General features: G+C 50.5%; 2 protein-coding genes and 4 non-coding genes across 6 annotated transcripts; all 6 read left to right on the forward strand.

The window, feature by feature from the left end:
- The first annotated feature begins 144 nt into the window (after positions 1–144).
- Positions 145–10,465, forward strand: Flt3lg (fms related receptor tyrosine kinase 3 ligand). The gene is given in 7 exon segments (XM_060379374.1): positions 145–5,806; positions 6,106–6,497; positions 6,500–6,558; positions 6,976–7,029; positions 7,673–7,746; positions 7,748–7,802; positions 8,101–10,465. Coding segments are annotated over 6 exon segments (525 nt in total). The 5' UTR covers positions 145–5,806; positions 6,106–6,388; the 3' UTR covers positions 8,275–10,465.
- A 3,590-nt stretch (positions 10,466–14,055) lies between these two features.
- Positions 14,056–16,978, forward strand: Rpl13a (ribosomal protein L13a). Its single transcript, XM_021634019.2, has 8 exons — positions 14,056–14,174; positions 15,366–15,438; positions 15,645–15,710; positions 15,820–15,921; positions 16,120–16,205; positions 16,379–16,438; positions 16,659–16,781; positions 16,868–16,978. Exons 1-8 carry the CDS (start codon positions 14,160–14,162, stop codon positions 16,952–16,954), a joined length of 612 nt encoding a protein of 203 aa, XP_021489694.1. The 5' UTR covers positions 14,056–14,159; the 3' UTR covers positions 16,955–16,978.
- LOC132651440 (small nucleolar RNA Z195/SNORD33/SNORD32 family) lies at positions 15,470–15,552 on the forward strand. The gene has a single exon (XR_009589100.1). It is a non-coding gene; the product is annotated as a small nucleolar RNA Z195/SNORD33/SNORD32 family (small nucleolar RNA).
- Positions 15,961–16,045, forward strand: LOC132651436 (small nucleolar RNA Z195/SNORD33/SNORD32 family). Its single transcript, XR_009589099.1, has one exon. It is a non-coding gene; the product is annotated as a small nucleolar RNA Z195/SNORD33/SNORD32 family (small nucleolar RNA).
- Positions 16,243–16,309, forward strand: LOC132651447 (small nucleolar RNA SNORD34). Its single transcript, XR_009589103.1, has one exon. It is a non-coding gene; the product is annotated as a small nucleolar RNA SNORD34 (small nucleolar RNA).
- LOC132651466 (small nucleolar RNA SNORD35) lies at positions 16,481–16,570 on the forward strand. The gene has a single exon (XR_009589113.1). It is a non-coding gene; the product is annotated as a small nucleolar RNA SNORD35 (small nucleolar RNA).
- Positions 16,979–18,568: the final 1,590 nt, after the last annotated feature.

Raw genomic sequence — 18,568 nt, forward strand, 5'->3', positions numbered from 1 at the left:
GCAGGAACAGTGGCTTCTTCATGTGTGGCCCAGTAGGCAACCCTGGGAGTACACTGTTTATGGGATGGATAAAGGAACTCAGCCCCATCCATCACGCTAGGGAAGTCCCTGGAAGGCTCTGTCCATTTTTGCTTGACTCCAATGTTGGCTGGGCCAAGGCCACGTCCTTCCTGTAAGTCCTCTTTTTGAACTGGAAGGTCTGTATCCCAGCACAGCCCCGATATGCCAGCCCGAGCAAAGGCCGCCTCTGCTGGGCCAGGTACTGAGGGCACAGCTGCGAGGCCTGACCTGGCTGCCCAGAGCCCCGGCTAACCAGGTGCTTGCTGTCACAGCAGATGTCCATGGATATAGCGTTTAGTTTGGGTTGTAGGTTTGTAGTTTCGCTTTTCTTTTCCCCTCTTTTGTCTTTTTCAGCAGTATCGGAGGGCATAGTTAATCTGTGCATCTCACGCCTCATCCTGACTGCTGGCTTTGGAATGGAAGCATTAGGGTTGTTGGTTTTTTAAATTTTTTTATTCGTGTTTTGTCTGTATGTCTATATGAGGGTGTTGGATGCTATAGTTACAGTTGTGAGCTGCCATGCGGGTACTGGGACTTGAACCCGGGTCCTCTGGAAGAACAATCCATGCTCTTATCCACTGAACCATCTCTCCAGCCCCTCATTAGGGTTTTTTGTTTGTTTTGTTTTGTTTTGTTTTGTTTTGTTTTGTTTTTGAAGTAGGGTCTCACTATGTAGTCCTGTTTGACCTGGAACAAAGTTTTGGGGTTTGTTTTTGTTTTTGTTTGTTTTCATTAAAAAAAAAAAAAGTTTTATGCTGGGCTGTGGTAGCAAACACCTTTAATCCCAGCACTTGGAAGGCAGAGGCAGGTGGATCTCAGGGTTTTAAGGCCAGCCTGGTCTACAAAACAAGTTCTAGGACAACTGGGGCTAACAGAAAAACCCAGTCTCAGAATAATAACAACATTTTGTGTGTGTGTAGGGGGGTATGTATGTCAGAAATCAGCCTACGGGAGTCATTTCTCTCCATCGCCATGTTGGTTTTGGGTTCCTGGGACCAAACTTAGGTGTTGATGCTTGTTAGTCATAACCTTCATCATCTCGTCATTGAGCCATCTCACATCCTAATCTGGAATTCTTGTGATCCTCCTGCGACCTCTGCCTCCAGTGCTGGGATTGTGTGCTTGTGTGCACACAGGCGCTCTTCCTTAATCTTCCCTGCCAAAGCCTTTTTACCATACAAGGTCACAAAACAAGACAAGTGAGTAGCCAAACACAACAAGTGAGTCTCTGATGCTCACCCAGGCTGAACGTGGAGGCCACAGGGAAGAGAAGTGGGTGGAGGAACAGTCAGAATGGCCTAGGCTTTATTGCAGTAGCCCGGTATCTGCGGCTATAGCCAGCTGTTGATCCGTTTCACAAGCCAAGGTCTTCCTCCTCTTCCCCCCTCTCCCCCCTGTTCATTACTGCTGCCCAGGGAACTGGGCTGATGGAGGCTGTCTTCATCCATTTCTTTTTTCCTTGTATGTTACGGTTTGTTGGTAGTGTCCTCTTTGATGGGGGTTTGTCTATTTGCTTGGTTTGGTCTTGAACTCCATCTCCTGGTTGGACTTCTATGGCACCAAAGATGACCTTGGAGTCCTGATCCTTCTGCCAGGGGGATGGTAGGCACAAGTCATCAGGCTCAACTTACTAGTCCATTTTCTGTGGCTGTAACTGATTGCCACAGGCTGTCACTTGCCAAGAATAAAGGCTTCAGCACATGGGGCCCCATCTGGTTGGCATTTGCCAGGCCTTTCTGGCGTGATAATGGGATTGAGGGTATCTCGTGGTATGACAGCTCTTCAGAGAGGTCTTGACAACAAAGCCTCTCCCCCGTTTTCATGCTGTGTGTGTTAGTTATGGTTACTGCTGCTGTGATGAAGCAGCGTGACAAAAGCAAGTCAGGGGTCCAAGTCACAGTCCGAGGAAGCAAGCCCAAGCAGGAGCTGAAGCCTGCCAGGAGCCTGGAGGTGGCCGCTGATGCAGGGGCCACGGAAGAGTGCTGCTTTCTGACTTGCTCCTCGTGGCTTGCTCAGCCTGCTTTCTAATAGAACCCAGAACCACCAGGCCATGGGTGACACCACTCACCGTGATTGTGCCCTCCCATTGTTCCAGGCCAGGGCTACACAGTGTTTCTTAGTGAGACTGTCAAAAAGAGAGTCTGACTAAGCCTGGCAGAATTAGAACTCAATGTCCCAAACTGTTCTAGAACTTACAGTGATTCTCCTGCCCCAGCCTTACAGTGCTAAGATACCAGGCCCAGTGTATTACTCCATTAAAGCTCCACCCGGAGATAGCAGCAACGGGAATGTGGGGGTTAAGTTTCCAACACATGAAAAAAATTAGGACAGGGTCACCACAACACAAGCTCACTTCCCTCACATCCATTTCCAAGCCTCTTGGGCTTCTCCCAGGAGTAACCTTCAATTTCCACTCTCAAGTCATTAGCCAAAGCAACAATAGAAGCATGTCAGAATTTCCAGAGGGGACATGGGTGCTGCGGGAAAGGCTGGGAACAGGCTAGAGATGTAGATGAACCAAAGAAGAGAGAGAACACTGAACAGGTTTGGAGGTGTGGGTGAGCAGCAGAGCTGCCTAGAATCCACCAGTGAGAGCCTGGGGCATGGCTCAACAGCAGAAAGCATGCCTAGTGTGGGGGAAGTCCTGGTTCAATCCCCAGAACTGCACAAAAACAAGACACCTTGCACTTTGTCCAGCTTACTACCTCATCTCCCAGATTAGGGCAGAAAAACTTCACCTTATAGGGTCTGAGGGGCTAGCTCTCACAGGGACAAAGCCAGCACTAGTGTGACACCTGTTGATTGGATGTGACAAACCCCCTGAAGTGCTACACAGAGCAGCTTTGGTGCTCTAAGAGCAACACTGCTCAGCAAGCTAACCATGGCTTGTGCACCCCACTATCTGTGCCTCAGCAGTGGGGACGCAGAGCGCAGGGGAGCCGGGTGGAGTGTTGGTTTTGTGGTCCAGGCTGGCTGAAGGATGGTTTTGCTGGGTTTGCAAGTGTGCTCCGTGTCCGCCATGCTGGAGATGGAATCCAGGGTTTCCTGTATGCTAGCCAAGCACTGTACTATCTATGCCCTAGGATCTTGAGGGCCCCATACATTATCTAAGTTGACCCTAAATCCAAGAGCAAGCCACTTGTGACAGAGAAGACACAGCAGAGGCAATGTGCAGGGGTGTGGGGAGACTGGAGATCAGAGCAAGGGAAGTGGCACCCAACCAAGCATGCCAAAGGCCCCGGGAGCTGACTGTTCTAAGGCTTGCTTCCCCTGGGTCTGGCAGAGAGAGCATAGCCAGCTGGACTCCTGCTTCTAGACCTGATGGGGATAAACTTTTCTTCCCCCTGAGACAGGGTTTGTCTGTGTAGCCCTGGCCATCCTGGAACTTACTCTGTAGACCAGACTGGCCTCTGCCTCCTAAGTATTGAGGTTAAAGGTGTGTGCCACCACCACCTGGCTGGGGATAAACTTCTGCAGTTTTTAGCTACTCAACTTGTAATCTTTTGTTAAATCAGTAGGAAGCTAACACAAGAGTTATCTCACGAGCCAGGCTCAGTAGTCCCAGCAGAGGCAGGAGGATCTCTGTGAGTTCCAGGCCAGCCTGGTCCACAAAGTGAGTCCATGACAGTCAAGGCTACAGAGAGGAACCCTGTCTCAAAACGCACGCACACGCACACACACACACACACACACACACACACACACACACAGAGTCATCCCAGATCACTGTGGTTGAAACAAAGAGCTGCAGGGACTGTGGGTCCAGTTTGTAAGCTTTGGTGAAGATTGGGAGTCCTGAGACCAGCAGCAGCAGCAGCATCCGGCCTTTGAGATGGGGTCTCGTGGTCTCATGTGGCTAGGCTGAAACACAGGAGAGAACTTTTTCCAGGATTCAGAATTCACATTGGAGCCCTAGTAGAAAGGCAAAGCCCCTGGATCTTCCAACAGGTAGGTGAGCTGTCACTCAAACTCACACCCACAAGCAGTACCACAGTTGGCCTCTTTTTTGCTTTAAAGTTGTGTGTATATGTGTCCTCACCGTTGGGCTGCACATGAAGGTCAGAGAGCGGCCTTTAGAAGTGGGCTTTCTCTTCTCCGTGGGTCCCAGGGATTTAATTCAGGTTCTCAGGCTTCAGAGTTGGCACTTTTACCTGCTGAGCCCTCTTGCCAGCATTGGTGTGGTTTGTTTGTTTGTTTGGTTGGTTAGGTTTTCTTGTGTTTTATGTTTTTGAGACAGGGTCTCACTGTGTGGCCTCAGCTGGTCTGCAGCTTACTGTGTAAGCCAAGCTGGCCTTGAATTTACAGAGACCCATCTCCCTTTCCCTCTGCCTCTCCTAAGTGCTGCGATTGACATCGTCACAACGTCCTGCCTAGTATGAGACAGGGTCTTATGGTGCCAAGGCTAACCTTGACTCCTGGTCCTCCTGCCTCCCCTGTATCACATTCTTCATTCTTGGACTTTCAGGCACAACCAGCTCCTTTCTGAATTGCCTCAAGGCGAACTCAGGTACCATCCAGGTGCCAGGCCTGATAAACAATGGCGCTCCCCATACTTGGAAAATCCCCAAGGATTTATTTCCTAGGAACTAAAACCAAAACCCAGACAGGACACGTCCCGTGCTAGCCAGCAGTGATGAACTAGGATGAGGTCAGGGCCTGCCAGTACGTTCACCGAATTAACACCTGTGTAGTTGCTGCTCTGGCCAGGCCAGGCGTAGTTCTGGGTGCAAGGACTTTGCAGGGTGGACACAGCCACCGAAGAGGCCAAGATAATGGGCAAGATAAGCAAACCGCAGGTGTGTTAAGTGGCGATAACACAGCAGGGTGAGTCTGATGCTGCAAGGGTTGCCACTTGGAAAGGGATGTCATGAAGCCTTTGCCTTGTGTGTGTAAGCGAAGCTGTGGGGGAGGGCACAGGTACCTGGAGAGAAGGGTGTTTCATAGCTAGCGCAAAGGCCCTGGGGCAAGAGTATGCCCACCTCAGACACACCAAGGATGGCTAGGTTGGAAAGGAACAAAGCATGAGGTTAGAAGGGGGAAGGGTCTAGGTAAGCACAGGGTCACACTACAGCTCTACGTGGCCACTTTTTGGAGGGGTCAGGCAGGGCTATAAATTGAGTAAAGGGCCTTGAGCATGCTAGGCAAGTGCTCCCGCCACGGATTCGCTAGTGGATTCTGAGCAGCTGCTCTCCAGCTGAGCTGTGTGCCTGTCCTTTGTACTTTTTGAGACAGGGTCTTAGTGAATTGCTCAGGCCAGCATTGAACCAAGGCCAGCCTCCTGTCTCAGGCTCCTTGGTAACTGGGGTGACAGATCTGGACCACCCGTCTTTGCTGGAAGACTCGACTTTGATCCCGCATGAATCAGGAGCCCAGACCGGAGGGACTCACCTGACAGGTTCACAAGTCTTCATCCCTGGGAGCAGATGGGGGCTAGGAAGAAGGGAACTCAGAAAGGAGGCCGCTGTGACGGTCCTTAAGGGAGATGGTGAAGGCAAGGCCAGTATGGTGGCAGCTGAAGTGACTGGCACTGGTCAGTTCTACATACACTTCGAAGGTGGAAGGCTTCGTTGCCCCCTGTCGCTGTCCGTGAGCGGGCTGCGCCACTTGTCACCACTAGGCGGCGCGTCCCACGTCCCGCCAGGGCACGAACGCAGCCCTGGCACTGTCTACCCCAAAGCTTCCTTTCACTTTCGGGTCTTTAGCTGTCACCCAGCGCGGTCTTTCCACACCCAGCTGGGCAAGCCTGGTGCGTGGGGTGAATGGCTTTCCAGGTCCACGAGGGGTGGTCCCAAAGTCCCCACTGCCGGGCTGAGGGAGCAGGGTGAAAGACTTAGGGAGGATTCTGGGGACCGGATGTCGGTCAGGGTTCTTAGAAAGGGAGATGGCTTTTCACCGTCACTGGGGTTCATTCAGGAAGCCTGTGGGAGCAGGAGGCAGAAAGGCACCCACATCAAGGGTGGCAGGACGGGGTGGCGGGGTACAGGGGCGGGTGGGGAGGGGGCTGCAGGGTATGAGTCCCAGCCCTGCACTTCTGTTGCTTCCAAGACCCTGCCATAGGCATGAGGGGTCCCCGGCAGAGATGACAGTGCTGGCACCAGCCTGGAGCCCAAATGTGAGTATGTATACCTGAGGGGTGATGGAGAAGGGAGATGGGCAGGGGATGGAGGCATGAGGAGATAGACACAGGACAGCATCAGAAGAAGAGAGAGGACGGGACGATGCAGGATGAGATGAGGAAAGATGGACACAGGTTTGTCACACCAGTCAAGGTGCAGGACAGGCAGATTCACTCAGTTAAGGAAGGAAGCAGGATACAGGGAGCCCCTGAATGGAAGTCAGGCGCCGACAGCACCATCCTGTAGTCCTGCTGCTGCTGCTGCTGCTGCTGCTGCTGCTGCTGCTGCTGCTGCTGCTGCTGAGCCCTTGCCTGAGGGACACACCTGTTACTTCAGCCACAGTCCCATCTCTACCAGCTTCCACAGGAAGATCAACAAGCTGGTGAGATGGCTCCCACCTAGGCCAGGCCACTGTGCTGGGTCCCCATTTCACACCTCTGCCACTGTCTCTCAGTGTCTCTATCTCTGGGTCTCTGGCTCTGTGTGTGTGTGTCTATCTCTTTCTGAGTCCCTGTTCAACTGTATGTCTGCTGTTTCTCTCTAGGTTTCTCTCTCCATTTCTGCCCTCCACTCTGGGTCCATGTTCCTCTTTGTCTCTCTCAGGATCCCTCTCTGTGTGTCTTCTGTCTGCTTCGAGTCTCTATCTCTTGGTATCTCTCTATGGGTCCCTTCTTCTTTATGTGGGTCCTTTTTCTGTGGCCTTGTTCCCTCGTCTCAGGGTCTGTTTCCAACTCCTCCGACAACTCTCTGTGATTTGTCTCTTGTTCTCAGTCAGGCCTCACCTTGTTTTCTCCTGTAGACTGACCACCTGCTTAAAGATTACCCAGTCACTGTGGCCATCAGTCTTCAGGATGTGAGTCACAGTCAGGAGGGCCCAGGGATGGAGGTGGGAACCAGACTCAAGATGCACCACCCTTCAGGGTCAAGGCTAGTGGGCTAAGCTCCTGCTCCCTCAGACCTGGGAATCTAGAATCCCACCCCCACTCCCGCCCCGGACCCAGGCATGCTAGCTCAATCTTTCAGAGGTCTGGCCCCACCTTCCTCCCCTTTCAACCTTAGGTGTAGAAGGCCCCTCCTTCTCAGGCACCTGGTCCTGTCCCTCCTAGCCACCTGGCCCCGCCCCTCCGTCACGGTCTTCAGACTTGTAACCTTTTTTCCTTTTTCCCTTGGTGTCTGGCCGGGTCTCATCTCAGGCGTTTGATCCTGTCCCACCTCGTTCACACAAGTGCCAGGCCCTCCCTTTATACCATTTCTGGCCTCCAGCAAGGGCCAGCCTCTTTCAGGTCGCTAGCCCCCCACCCTGCCTCAGGCATCTGGCCACGCCCATCATCTTCAGCCACCTAGCTCCACCCTCCCTCTGCCTCTGGTCCCACCCATCCCTTTCAGGCATCTGGACCCACCCACCCTCCCTCTACCTTCTGGCCGGCCCATTCCCTGCTAATCATCTGGCTCCCCCCCCCCCACACTTGTGATCCGGTCTAGCTCTTGATCTTCAGGAGAAACACTGCAAGGCCTTGTGGAGCCTCTTCCTGGCCCAGCGCTGGATGGAGCGGCTGAAGACTGTGGCAGGACCTTCTGGAGGCTGTCAACATGGAGATATATTTTGTCACTTCGTGTGCCTTCCAGGTTAGCACTGGGACTTGGTAACAAATAAAGAGAGACAAGTCCCTCCCCAAGCCTGGGGAGTTGCTCTGTCTTTGATGGAGGAGGGGCTCTTTTGCCCACAGCATATACCACAGAGGCAGAGCTGGAACCTCCAAGCCCTGAGGTCACCTAGCAATCCTGTTACTAGGTCTGTGCCTCAGAAGCTGAAAAGGCTGCTGCTAAGGGGTTCTCTCCCCTAACAACTGGAGAGCCCTGGAGTCTTTGAGACCTGGGCCCTAGCTGTGTGTCCTCTGCAGGTCAGGGCCCTGGGTGTGTGGAGACTCTGGTGAGACATGGTGGTGACCTGCCCCTCCCAGAATGCCTTCGATTCATCCAGACCAACGACTCCCACCTCCTGCAGGACACCGTCATGCAGCTGTTGGCTCTGAAGCCCTGTTTGGGGAAGGCCTGCCGGAATTTCTCCCGGTGCTGGAGGCGCAGTGCCAGCGGGTAACAGCCCAGAGCCTTGCTCACTGTGTCCCAGGGGCCCCCACTAGCTGAGACTTGAGACAACTTCTTTCTCCTTTTTTTTTTTTTCTCAAAAAAGATTTTTATGCGTATGAGTGTTTTATCTACATGCCTGTAAGTACACTGAATTTGTGTCTGTGTCTGGTACCCAAAGAGGCCAGAAGAGGGCATCAGATTCCCCGGAGCTGGAATTACAGGGCCCATGTCGGCCCTGTGAAATGAAACCAGGTCCAAGGCAAGAGCAGCAATGTTCTTTTCTTTCTAGTTTTTGTTTTTGTTTTGTTATGTTTCTTTTGGTGGTTTTTTCTTTCTTTTTCCTATTTCTTTTTCTTTTCATTTCATTTCTTTTCTTTTCTTTTCTTTTTTTTTTTGAGACAGGGTTTCTCTGTGTGTAGCTTTGATTGTCCTGGAACTCACTCTAGACCAGGCTGGCCTCAAGAAACTCACAGAGATGCCTTCCTCTGCCTCTCAAGTGCTGGGATTAAAGGGGTGTGCCACCACTGCCCAGCTCAGCAAGTGTTCTTAACTGCTGAACCATCTCTGTGGCCCTTTTTCTTTTCTTTTGAGATAGGGTCTCATTATGTAAGCTGAACTGGCCTTGAACTCAAAGCAATCGTCCTGCCTCAGTGTCCTGAGTGCTGGGATTACAGGTGTGAAGCTCCCACATCTGGCTTCATTCCCTTCTCTTTTTCATGTTTTTATCGCCATATATTAATTATCTATAATAATGTGCCTCATGACATTTTTCTAAGTGTATACATTTTTATTACATTCATTACATTCTCTTGTCCCCTCCCAATCTCACTGATCTCCTCCCTCTTGCTTTCTTTTTCAAGCCAGTGAAGAAAGTTGACTATAAATGCCATACTTGAGAAGAATTCACTTGCCTTACCAGCAAGCAACCATTAACTGCCATAAATGTTCAGGGACAGACAGGACATTCCTTTTCTTTTCTTTTTTTTCTTTTTTTTTTTTTATTTTCTGAGACCAGGTTTCTTTCTATAGCCCTTGTTGTGTCCTGGACTCAGTTTGTTGTAGACCAGGCTGGCCTTGAACTCGCAGAGATCCACCTGCCTTTGTCTCCCAAGTGCTGGGATCACAGGTGTGCCCACTGTGCCCGACTGGGACATTCCTTTTCATAGCCTCAGTTTACCTATTTTTGAGAAGGAGACAGAATTTTAAATCTGTTTGTCTAGGCCAGTCCTGTCCACTAGGAAGGGAAACTGAGCCACCAGTTTCCGGGTAACAATACTAATAGCCAGGCTCAATAAGTTTTTCTTTTCTTTTTAAGATTTATTTGTTTATTTTATGTATATGAGTGCTCTGACTTCATGTATACCTGGATGCCCAAGGAGGGAATCAGATCCCAGTTAGTTGGCTGTGAGCCACCATGTGCTTGCTGAGAATTGAACTCAGGACCTCTGGAAGAGCAGACAGTATTCTTAACACTGAGTCATCTCTCTAGCCCCCCCCCCCCTTTTTTTCTTTTGTTATTGGCATTTTTTTTTTTAAAGACAGGGTCTCTGTATATAATCGTGCCTGCCTGTAACTTCCTATGTAGACCAGGCTAAAATGCCCTGGCCTCTGCCTTCTGAGTTTTGGGATTAAAGGTGTGGGCCACCATGCCCAGCCAGGCTCATGCTTTTTATTCCCAATGTTGGTTTTTGTTTGTTTATTTTTTGAGACAGGGTTTCTCTGTGTAATAACCCTGGCTGTTCTGGACTTGATTGTAGACCGTACTGGCCTTGAACCCAGAGAGATCCACCTGCCTCTTTCTTCCAAGTGCTAGGATTTTGCTTTATTTTTTAAAAAAGATTTATTTTTTATTTATCACATATACAGTGTTCTGCCTGCATGCCAGCAGAGGGCACCAGATCTCATTATAGATGGTTGTGAGCCACCATGTGGTCACTGAGAATAGAACTCAGGACCTTTGGGAGAGCAGCCTGTGCTCCTAACCTCTGAGCAGTCTCTCCAGCCCCCAAATGCTAAGATTAAAGGCATGTGCCACTTCTCCCAGTTGTTGGTTTATTTTTGAGACAGTGTTTTACTATACATGCCTGTCTGTCCTGGAGCTCACTATGTAGACCAGGCTAGCCTCAAATTCACAGAGATCTGTCTGCTTCTGCCTCCTGAGTGCTGAATTATTAAAGCCTTGGGCTGCTGGGCTCATCTTATCCCTGGGTCTTGTGGTTTGTATGCTCCTCATGCACCATCACCCGTGGTCCTCCAGGACTTTCAGTGTTTGTTTGATGAACCCCCTCAGTTACCTGGTTCTTCTCTCTCCCCAGACCCCTCTACCCTGTTGCCCCCAAGAAGTCCTGTAGTCTTAGAAACCACCAAGCTTCCAGAGCCTCAGCCCAGCCAGCTGTTGCTCCCCTGCTGCGCCTCTCATGGTTGTGCTGCTGGAGGCTTCCTGGGGCCTCCGCCAGCAAAAGGCTCGCCCTGGAGTGAGCCTACAGTCCGGGCCAGTTGGATGGGGTGGGTGGCAAGGGTTGAGGGTGGCAGGTGGCCTGGCCTTGCAAGCGTCCTGAGGCTGACCTTGTGGGGGCCTCAGGCCCCCCTCACCTCCTGTCCCTAGGATGTGACACTTGTGCAGTGCTGACTCAGCCAGGCTCTTACCTCGGTGAGTCTTCTACCTATACTAGAGTCTGGAGTGGCCAGACTTGGGGGTAGAAAGTCAGTCCAAGATTTGGGGGCTTTCTCACTATGTCTGACAGGAGGGGCAGCGGAGAAGTGTGTGTGTGTGTGTCAGGGGAAGAACAGTCTTTGCTAAGCTTCCAGTGTAGCAAAGCTCAGGGGGTTTCCGCTGCTTCCACCATCAGCAGGCAGTAGAGAGCCGTGGAGGCTTTGTGAGGGAAGAGTCTGGAGTGAGGAAAATAAGCAAGGAGGCAGGAAAGAAGGTGGGTCTCCTGCAAGTACCCACATTTAAGAATTTGTTGTGTTTTACACTTTCTCTCATGTGGAGGTTATATCTGTAATCCCAGCACTTGGGAGGCCAGAGTAGGATAGCTGCAAGGTCTGGCCATGCCTGACTATGTGGTGAGTTCAAGGCCATGGTGAGATACACAGCAAACCCTTGTCTCCTGTTTCAAATAAGCAAACAACAACAAAAAGTGTCACTCAATCCAGTGACACATTTTTTTTTTCAGATGAGGTTTCACCATATTGCCCAAAGTGACTTTGAATACCTCCACAAATCTTCCTGCCCCAACCTTCCCAACAGCTGGAGTTATAGGCATGCTATATGCAACAAGGCTTTTCTTTTCTTTCTTGGTGCTAGAGGTGCCAGGGAACCAAAACAAGGAACAAGCTAGGCAAATGCTGTGCTGCTGAGCTACATCCCCAGCCCAGAGGACACTGTCTAGGCATGGTAACAGACATCTCTTATTCTAGTGTTTCTGGACTAGAGATGCTGAAACTGGGGGACACTGACTTTAAGAAAAACAAAGCAAGGAGGGGAGCACACTGTAGCCCTGTGAGGTTGCTTCTTTCATCTCTACTCCTTAAAATAAAAATGACTGTTGGGTACAGTGCTGCGGGCCTGAAATCTCAGAGGCAGAGGGATCAAAACTTCAAGGCCAGTCTGAGAGACTTCATGAGATCTGTCTCATAATGACAATAAAAACCATAAATGCTGTCGCTGGAACTTAGTGGCAAGGCCCTTGCTTATGCTGGACTCTGGGTTCCTTCTGCAGCTGCCACACATACAGGCTCAGCAGAAACCCTTCAGCAGCGCTTAGTACTCACACAGCCAAAACAGATTCCCTGTCAGCTCACTTAACGCAATTAGATCGAGGAACAGCCTCTGCATTTGTGGCTTCCCGTGAAACACACACCATTTATCAGTCATAGTGGCACGTGTCTGTAATCCCAACTCTATTTATTTATTATTTTTTGAGATAGGGTCTATGTAGCTCAGATGTCCTGGAACTTGGCGGCAATTCTCCTGCCTCTACCCTCTGGAGTGTTGGGGTCACACCACACCAGACAGTAATTCCTCTTTATTCAAAATTACACCCCCCCCAATCTTTTAAAAAAAATCACACACAGGGGGACACATGGCATCCGAGTACAAGTCAGAGGACAACTTGTGGGAAGCTGGTTTTCTCCTTTCACCTCATGGGTCCCAGGGATGCATCTCAGGTTATCAGAGGTCGAGGCAGAGGCCTGTTAACTCTTGACGCCCCCTCGGAAGCCTTGATTTGTTTGTTTTGAAAACAGGGTCTCATGGATCCCTCTCTGACCTGGGATTTGCTGTGTAGACCAGGCTCCATTGGAACTCAGAGATCCTCTGCAAAAGGATTAAAGGTGTGGGCCACCTTGTCTGATTTAAGAGCCCCTTTAGAAAAGAAAAGACTTGGAGCAGATTTTTTTGGTGCAAGTCTGTATTCCCTGCACTCTGAAGAAGAGGTATCAGGATCAGGGATTGTGGGTTATCTACTGGTAGTTCGAGGTTAACCTAAGCAGGGTGGGGAGTGGGCTGAGGAGTGGTGAGGGGTGGGAGGGTGTAGCGGACATGCCTATCTTTCTCCTGAAAGAGGCTGTGGGTGTGGTTAGTGATAGAGTGCAGGCTGAGAACTCTGGTCTTCAGAGACCATTGATGATCTGAGCTTACTGAGGCCAAGCAGGAGTCACCTGACAGACGTTGCCTGGGCACAGGGAAAAGTGGGTGGAGGCTGGCTCCCTCTTGGACATCGCCCTGCCACATCTCTCCCCAGGATGGAGTCAACATCAGAACCTAACAAAAGCCCCACTCACTCATTTCTGTGCAAAATCTTTGGACCCATGAATTTGTGTATAAATGTTTTTTGGTGTGTGTGTGTGTGTGTGTGTGTGTGTGTGTGTTTTACTAGCTCTTTCAGGCTTATCTGTGGGTGGGACAGGGAATGGGTGGGTTTAAGTTTCAGAATCTTGGTTTTGTGGTGCTTGGTGATGTAATCCAGTTCTCCAGAAGCAGACGCAGGATCTCAAATTTAAGGCAGTCTGAATTGCAGAAATCCTGTATCAAAAGCCAAAACAAAGAGTTCTGTTTGTTTTCTGAGGCCTCCAATGGTCCAGGGTCAGCACTCGGTAATGCTCCGTAGGACCCTGATGTGAGGCAGAAACAGACCCAATTCCCCAAGATCGTGGCCCCAAAGTAGCAGGAAAGCAAGTGTTGAAGCCTCCAGGAGGAATCGACTCAAGCTGGGATATTTGGGGAGGCTTTCTTGGAGAAAATGAGTCTCTGAGACTGATCATTCTACATTTTGTTTTATTTGTTGGGGGGAAGCAAATGAGTGCGCCTGAGTCTCATGAACCTGGAAGCCCTTCCTTCGCCCTAGTCTTCCATCTTGGAAGACTACCCCCACCCGTCTGATAGTCCTAAACTCCCAGATGAGAAAAGGCCAGCAATTGTCACGCACACCATGAGGTTGGGCTCTCAGACCGTTATAAGCCCAGCTGAAGCGGTTTAAGCACCGACGGCAGCCCAGGACGTATGCTCGCCCCCTTATGGCCACCACGTGTCATGCAACCGTCATGACTTGAGGGTGGTAATGGCGCTCCACAGCACGGATCCATGAATGGAGACTAGCACTCCCTCCAAAATATGGCCGCCGGGGCTGGACGGCCTTGTCTCCCCGAAGCGGCCTCGAGACCCACGTGACCCCTCGCCCCGCACAGTCATGGCCGCTAAGGTGTAACGCAAACGATCCTCTGATTGGACAATATAAAAAAGGCCCGCCTTCCTGTGCATGAGCGCACACCACTTCCACCAATGAGAAGCCAGGGAATTCTGCTCGGCCCGGTTGCGTCACTTCCTCCGCCCCTGCAGCAAGGGATAAGAAACCCTGCGCCAAGACCTCCTCCTTTCCCAGGCGGCTGCCGAAGATGGCGGAGGGGCAGGTTCGGGCTCTGCGCGTGCCGGGCGGATCGGGTCGGGTGGGCTCCAGGCGGGAGCGGAATGGGGTCCTCCGCTCCAGTCTTCGTGAGCGATGGGACTTAAGGACGGCAGCTAAGCGAAGTGGGCCCGTTTTGACACGAGGGGCGTGTAACGTGGGCATGGGGAGCCGCCGCTGTGCTTAGGTATGGGCCGACCAGAACGCGGCGTTTACCCGGGGTAGACGGAAGGGGAGCTGGTGTTCCCAGCTCCCGGAAAGAACTTTGACAGGCTTCATCCCAGGCGATGGGATGGGGGGACCTCGGGGTTGCTCGTGAACGATTGTGTCGTCCTAGGTAAAGAGAAATTGCTGAAATGGCTCCGAGTTCTCGTGATTTTAGGTTTTCTGTTCCTTCCGGCATTTTGGCTTTTAAACCTGTAAATGGTGTTTTCTGAGTTTTTTTACTGTTACGGGATAAATTGATGAGGCCTGTAAAATCAACCACTGGTGACAGACAGGAATGTCGTGAGTTTGAGGCAAGTCAAGAATTGCACCTTTCCTGCTATTTTCAGATACCTGAAAGGCTGCTGGGGAAGTCCAGTTAAGTGATAATGTCTGTGGAACGATTGTGAACTTCATACCTGGAGAAGCTCCAGAAATATTGTTATAAGGAGGGTGGCTGTGGAATGGCTTTCTTGGCACACGCCACCATATCTGCGAACTGAAGACTGTAACGTTATATTGTCAAGGAAGTTTTGCTTTGGACGCTACCATTCTGGCCTGTTTCCCCAAAATTAGACTTACAGGACAGCCATCGTACTGAGTTAATTGGTTTTGTTTCGGGCTGCTTGTAACATGGCTGTGGTTTATGAGTAACCTGAGGCTCAGATGAAGAGCCACATGGCTAAACTTGTCTGAAAATTCTTAATACAGAATTTTTAACATGTGCCCGTAAGTGTTGTGAGTAGGTCCAAACAAGCCCAGAGTTTGAGGCCTGGGAGGGTGTTAAAGTGACCCCACGTGAGGAAGGCTAAAGGGTTGCAAGTGCTTGAGGCCTGCTGTGCTGTCAGCCTCACGTGCTCTTGGTTTGTTGTGCCCCTTTTGAGCTCTGGTTTCATCTGGTTGCTAGGTATTCTGTCACGGAGAGGCACTGAACAGGTTGATAACATGAAATCAGGAGAGCCAAACTGCTGCCTAAGCTTTCTGTCTCCCACAGGTTCTGGTGCTGGATGGCCGAGGCCATCTCCTGGGCCGCCTGGCGGCCATTGTGGCCAAGCAGGTCCTCCTGGGTAAGTTTCATTCAGGATCTCCGTTTGCCTGGCAGTCAGTGATGAGCAATAATCACCATCTTTCGTTTGAGTCTCGCGACTGTGAGATCAACCCATGCACCGCTCTGAGACTTGCCAGCCCCTCCTCCCTCTGGGACTCATGGGTTTGTCTTTGCTGGGTATTAGGTGTGACTGGTAACACCTCCACGACCCCTTTTTCTGTCCAGGCCGGAAGGTGGTGGTTGTACGCTGTGAGGGCATCAACATTTCTGGAAACTTCTACAGAAACAAGTGTAAGTTAGGGCTGAGGGATAGTCTGTAGGTGGGAGTTGCTGGCTTGGGTCTTAGCTCCTTAGGAGCTGCTTGTGGGACTGAGGAGACCTCCACTTTTCCTCCTGGCAGTAAAGTATTTGGCCTTTCTCCGGAAGCGGATGAACACCAACCCCTCTCGGGGCCCCTATCACTTCAGAGCCCCAAGCCGCATTTTTTGGCGCACTGTGAGAGGTAAAATGGGTCTGGGTGACAGGGAGGATGAGGGATATGACAGCCTATGATGAGGATGTTTCCCACTCATGTTCGAGTTTCCCAACTATGAGATGACTCTACATGCACTACCATCTGAGGCTTGCTGGTCTTCCTGCTCTGGGGTAAGAAGGAGTTTTTAATCCCTTCTGAAGAGTAGGCCTGCTGTTACACCCACAGGCATGCTGCCCCACAAGACCAAGAGAGGCCAGGCTGCCCTGGAACGCCTCAAGGTGTTGGATGGAATCCCTCCACCCTATGACAAGGTGAGCCTTGCAGCCTAGCCTCACAGTAAATGCGTCCAGCGTCTGTGATGTTCTATTACCTACATTGTTTGAGCCTCATGAAAACGCTACTAGCTGAGACGCCTGCCCCACCAGCCTCCTTCCTAGGTGTCTTGAGGTCAACACGTGTCTGAGCCCCTCTCCTTCTCTAACAGAAAAAGCGGATGGTGGTCCCTGCCGCCCTCAAGGTTGTGAGGCTGAAGCCTACCAGAAAGGTAAGCTACAGGTTAGAGTGGATTAAGTGGGACCTCTGGACTGGCAAATGATGGTATTTTTCTCACGATGGTCTGCGGATGCCGCTCAGCAGGCAGTGCCGATAATGCCACAGGCAAAGCTGATGCCAGGAGGGTATTGGGAGGAGAGTGTCCTTTAATAGAGCTCACCCTTGTGCTGCCGGGGCACCTTCCATGTTCTTACAGCCTTGTGCCCCTGCAGTTTGCTTACCTGGGGCGTCTGGCTCATGAGGTCGGGTGGAAGTACCAGGCAGTGACAGCCACTCTTGAGGAGAAGCGGAAGGAAAAGGCCAAGATCCACTATCGGAAGAAGAAGCAGCTTTTGGTGAGGACAGGAGCACCTCCACCCCAGGGTTAGGGTGGCCATAGGTGAGAGGCAGCCACTCATTGCCACTTGCCTTCACCCCACAGAGGCTACGGAAACAAGCAGAGAAGAATGTGGAGAAGAAAATCAGCAAGTTCACAGAGGTCCTCAAGACCAATGGACTCCTGGTGTGAGACCAATAAAGACTTTGTGCCTCATGCCTGCCTGGCTTGCACTTTCTCCACTGCCGTCCAGTCCAGGGAGGTGGGGACAAAAGGTGCTTTAGTCACTGCTCCCATGGTAGAGGTTACCTTTAAACAGCTCTTATTGAGTTACTGTGGGAATTATTGGGATTCGGCCTTTAAAGTGGAAGGAGCAGGGCTGTCCTCCTAACCCAGGGCAGCTGGGACAACAGGGCAGCAAGCCTGGGCTGGGAAGACAACCGGCCAGGTGTACTGCCTTTGCTCCTTCCCAATCCCTGGGAGGGTCTGTGTGGAAATAAATTATTTGACTGTTAAAGAGGTGTCTTTGCACAATGCTGTGTAGGCAGGGGCAAAGGCTACCAACAAAAGGCAAGTCAAGATCACACTAGGCAGTTTTTCTTGGTCTCTTTTTGTTGAACCTTGTAGAGTTGGTGAGTTGGATCAGCCAATTTGAACCTGGGAAAGATCGATTAGGGTTCAGATTGTTACTTTATCATGAAAGGATTAGGGCTTGGAGTGTCAGGGTGGCATGGGAATTCAAGGGTACCTCGTGGTTGTTCCCACACATACACAGGAACAAACGTGCGCATGGTAGCATAGGCGGTTGCTATGCCATGATCCAAGAAGTTCCTGTTGTATTTACACATGAATAGCTCTCTTAACCCAGAAGATTTCTATCTCCACAAAAAGTGATGTGTGCCTGTTAATTTAGGCAAAGAGTTGGCCAGCTTGTACTCAAAACATCTTGTTTTTTAATTGATGACCTGTCTGCTTAATTCACACTGCTTGCTGTTGGGTGGGGCATGGGTGACCATGAACAAAAACTGTTTTTGGCCTTTGAGACTGTTTCTCTGTAACCTTGGCTGTTCTCTACCTGTACTCAGGCTGGACCCAACCTGCCTCCTGAGTGCTGGGATTACAGTAAATAAGTGGGACCTAGTCCTGGTAATTTTTTTAACATGTTAATACTTGATAAATTGTAAAGCCATGGACTGGAGGAAGATAGCTCAGAAGTTTCTTGAATTCCTCTGATATTCTTCCACCCCAGGTTGTTAGAGACAATGTATCATTCAACTCTTGAACATTTTATAAAATTATGTAGCCCTGGTTGACCTTGAACTTTCAGGCCAAACAAAAGCCCCTGGGCCTCTACCTCCATAGAGTGCAGGGATTAAAGGCACATCTAACACCATTTACAAAATCATTCTGTTTTGAAAACACTCTTTACTGCCCTAGCTGTTCTCTATACAGAGCTAGAAGTGCAAGGTAAATAGGAGACTCTGGCACAGAAACTTGCTGCCTCTTACGTCCTGGCTTAATCTTGGTCCCAACGTTATCTGTACTCATCCTAAAATCATACATTCAACAAGGTAAGGTTATGAGCCTAGGAGGCTATCTGGACGATACGTTTTTCCGGGAAGGTCTCCTACCCAAGCTGGTTCTCTAAGCCAGACAGCCTTGGACACACAAACCCTGTCCAAAACACAAAGCAAATAAAGTTAGTAGTATGTATTTCTAAAACACCTGTCGTGCCAGTGTAGGTAGGACATAATTTCAAGAGCAGCTTGGACACAGACCTCGCCACAAAAATATTCTATTGTGGAA

This window comes from Meriones unguiculatus, chromosome 1 (genome assembly GCF_030254825.1).
Source record: "Meriones unguiculatus strain TT.TT164.6M chromosome 1, Bangor_MerUng_6.1, whole genome shotgun sequence".
In the NCBI taxonomy this organism is placed as follows: Eukaryota; Metazoa; Chordata; class Mammalia; order Rodentia; family Muridae; genus Meriones; species Meriones unguiculatus.

What these genes read in the sequence shown, in the direction of transcription:
- Rpl13a (XM_021634019.2), top strand. An exon ending in GGCTGAAGCCTACCAGAAAG is followed by an intron (nt 16,439 to 16,658) that starts GTAAGCTACAGG and finishes GTGCCCCTGCAG; the next exon opens with TTTGCTTACCTGGGGCGTCT. An exon ending in GGAAGAAGAAGCAGCTTTTG is followed by an intron (nt 16,782 to 16,867) that starts GTGAGGACAGGA and finishes TTCACCCCACAG; the next exon opens with AGGCTACGGAAACAAGCAGA.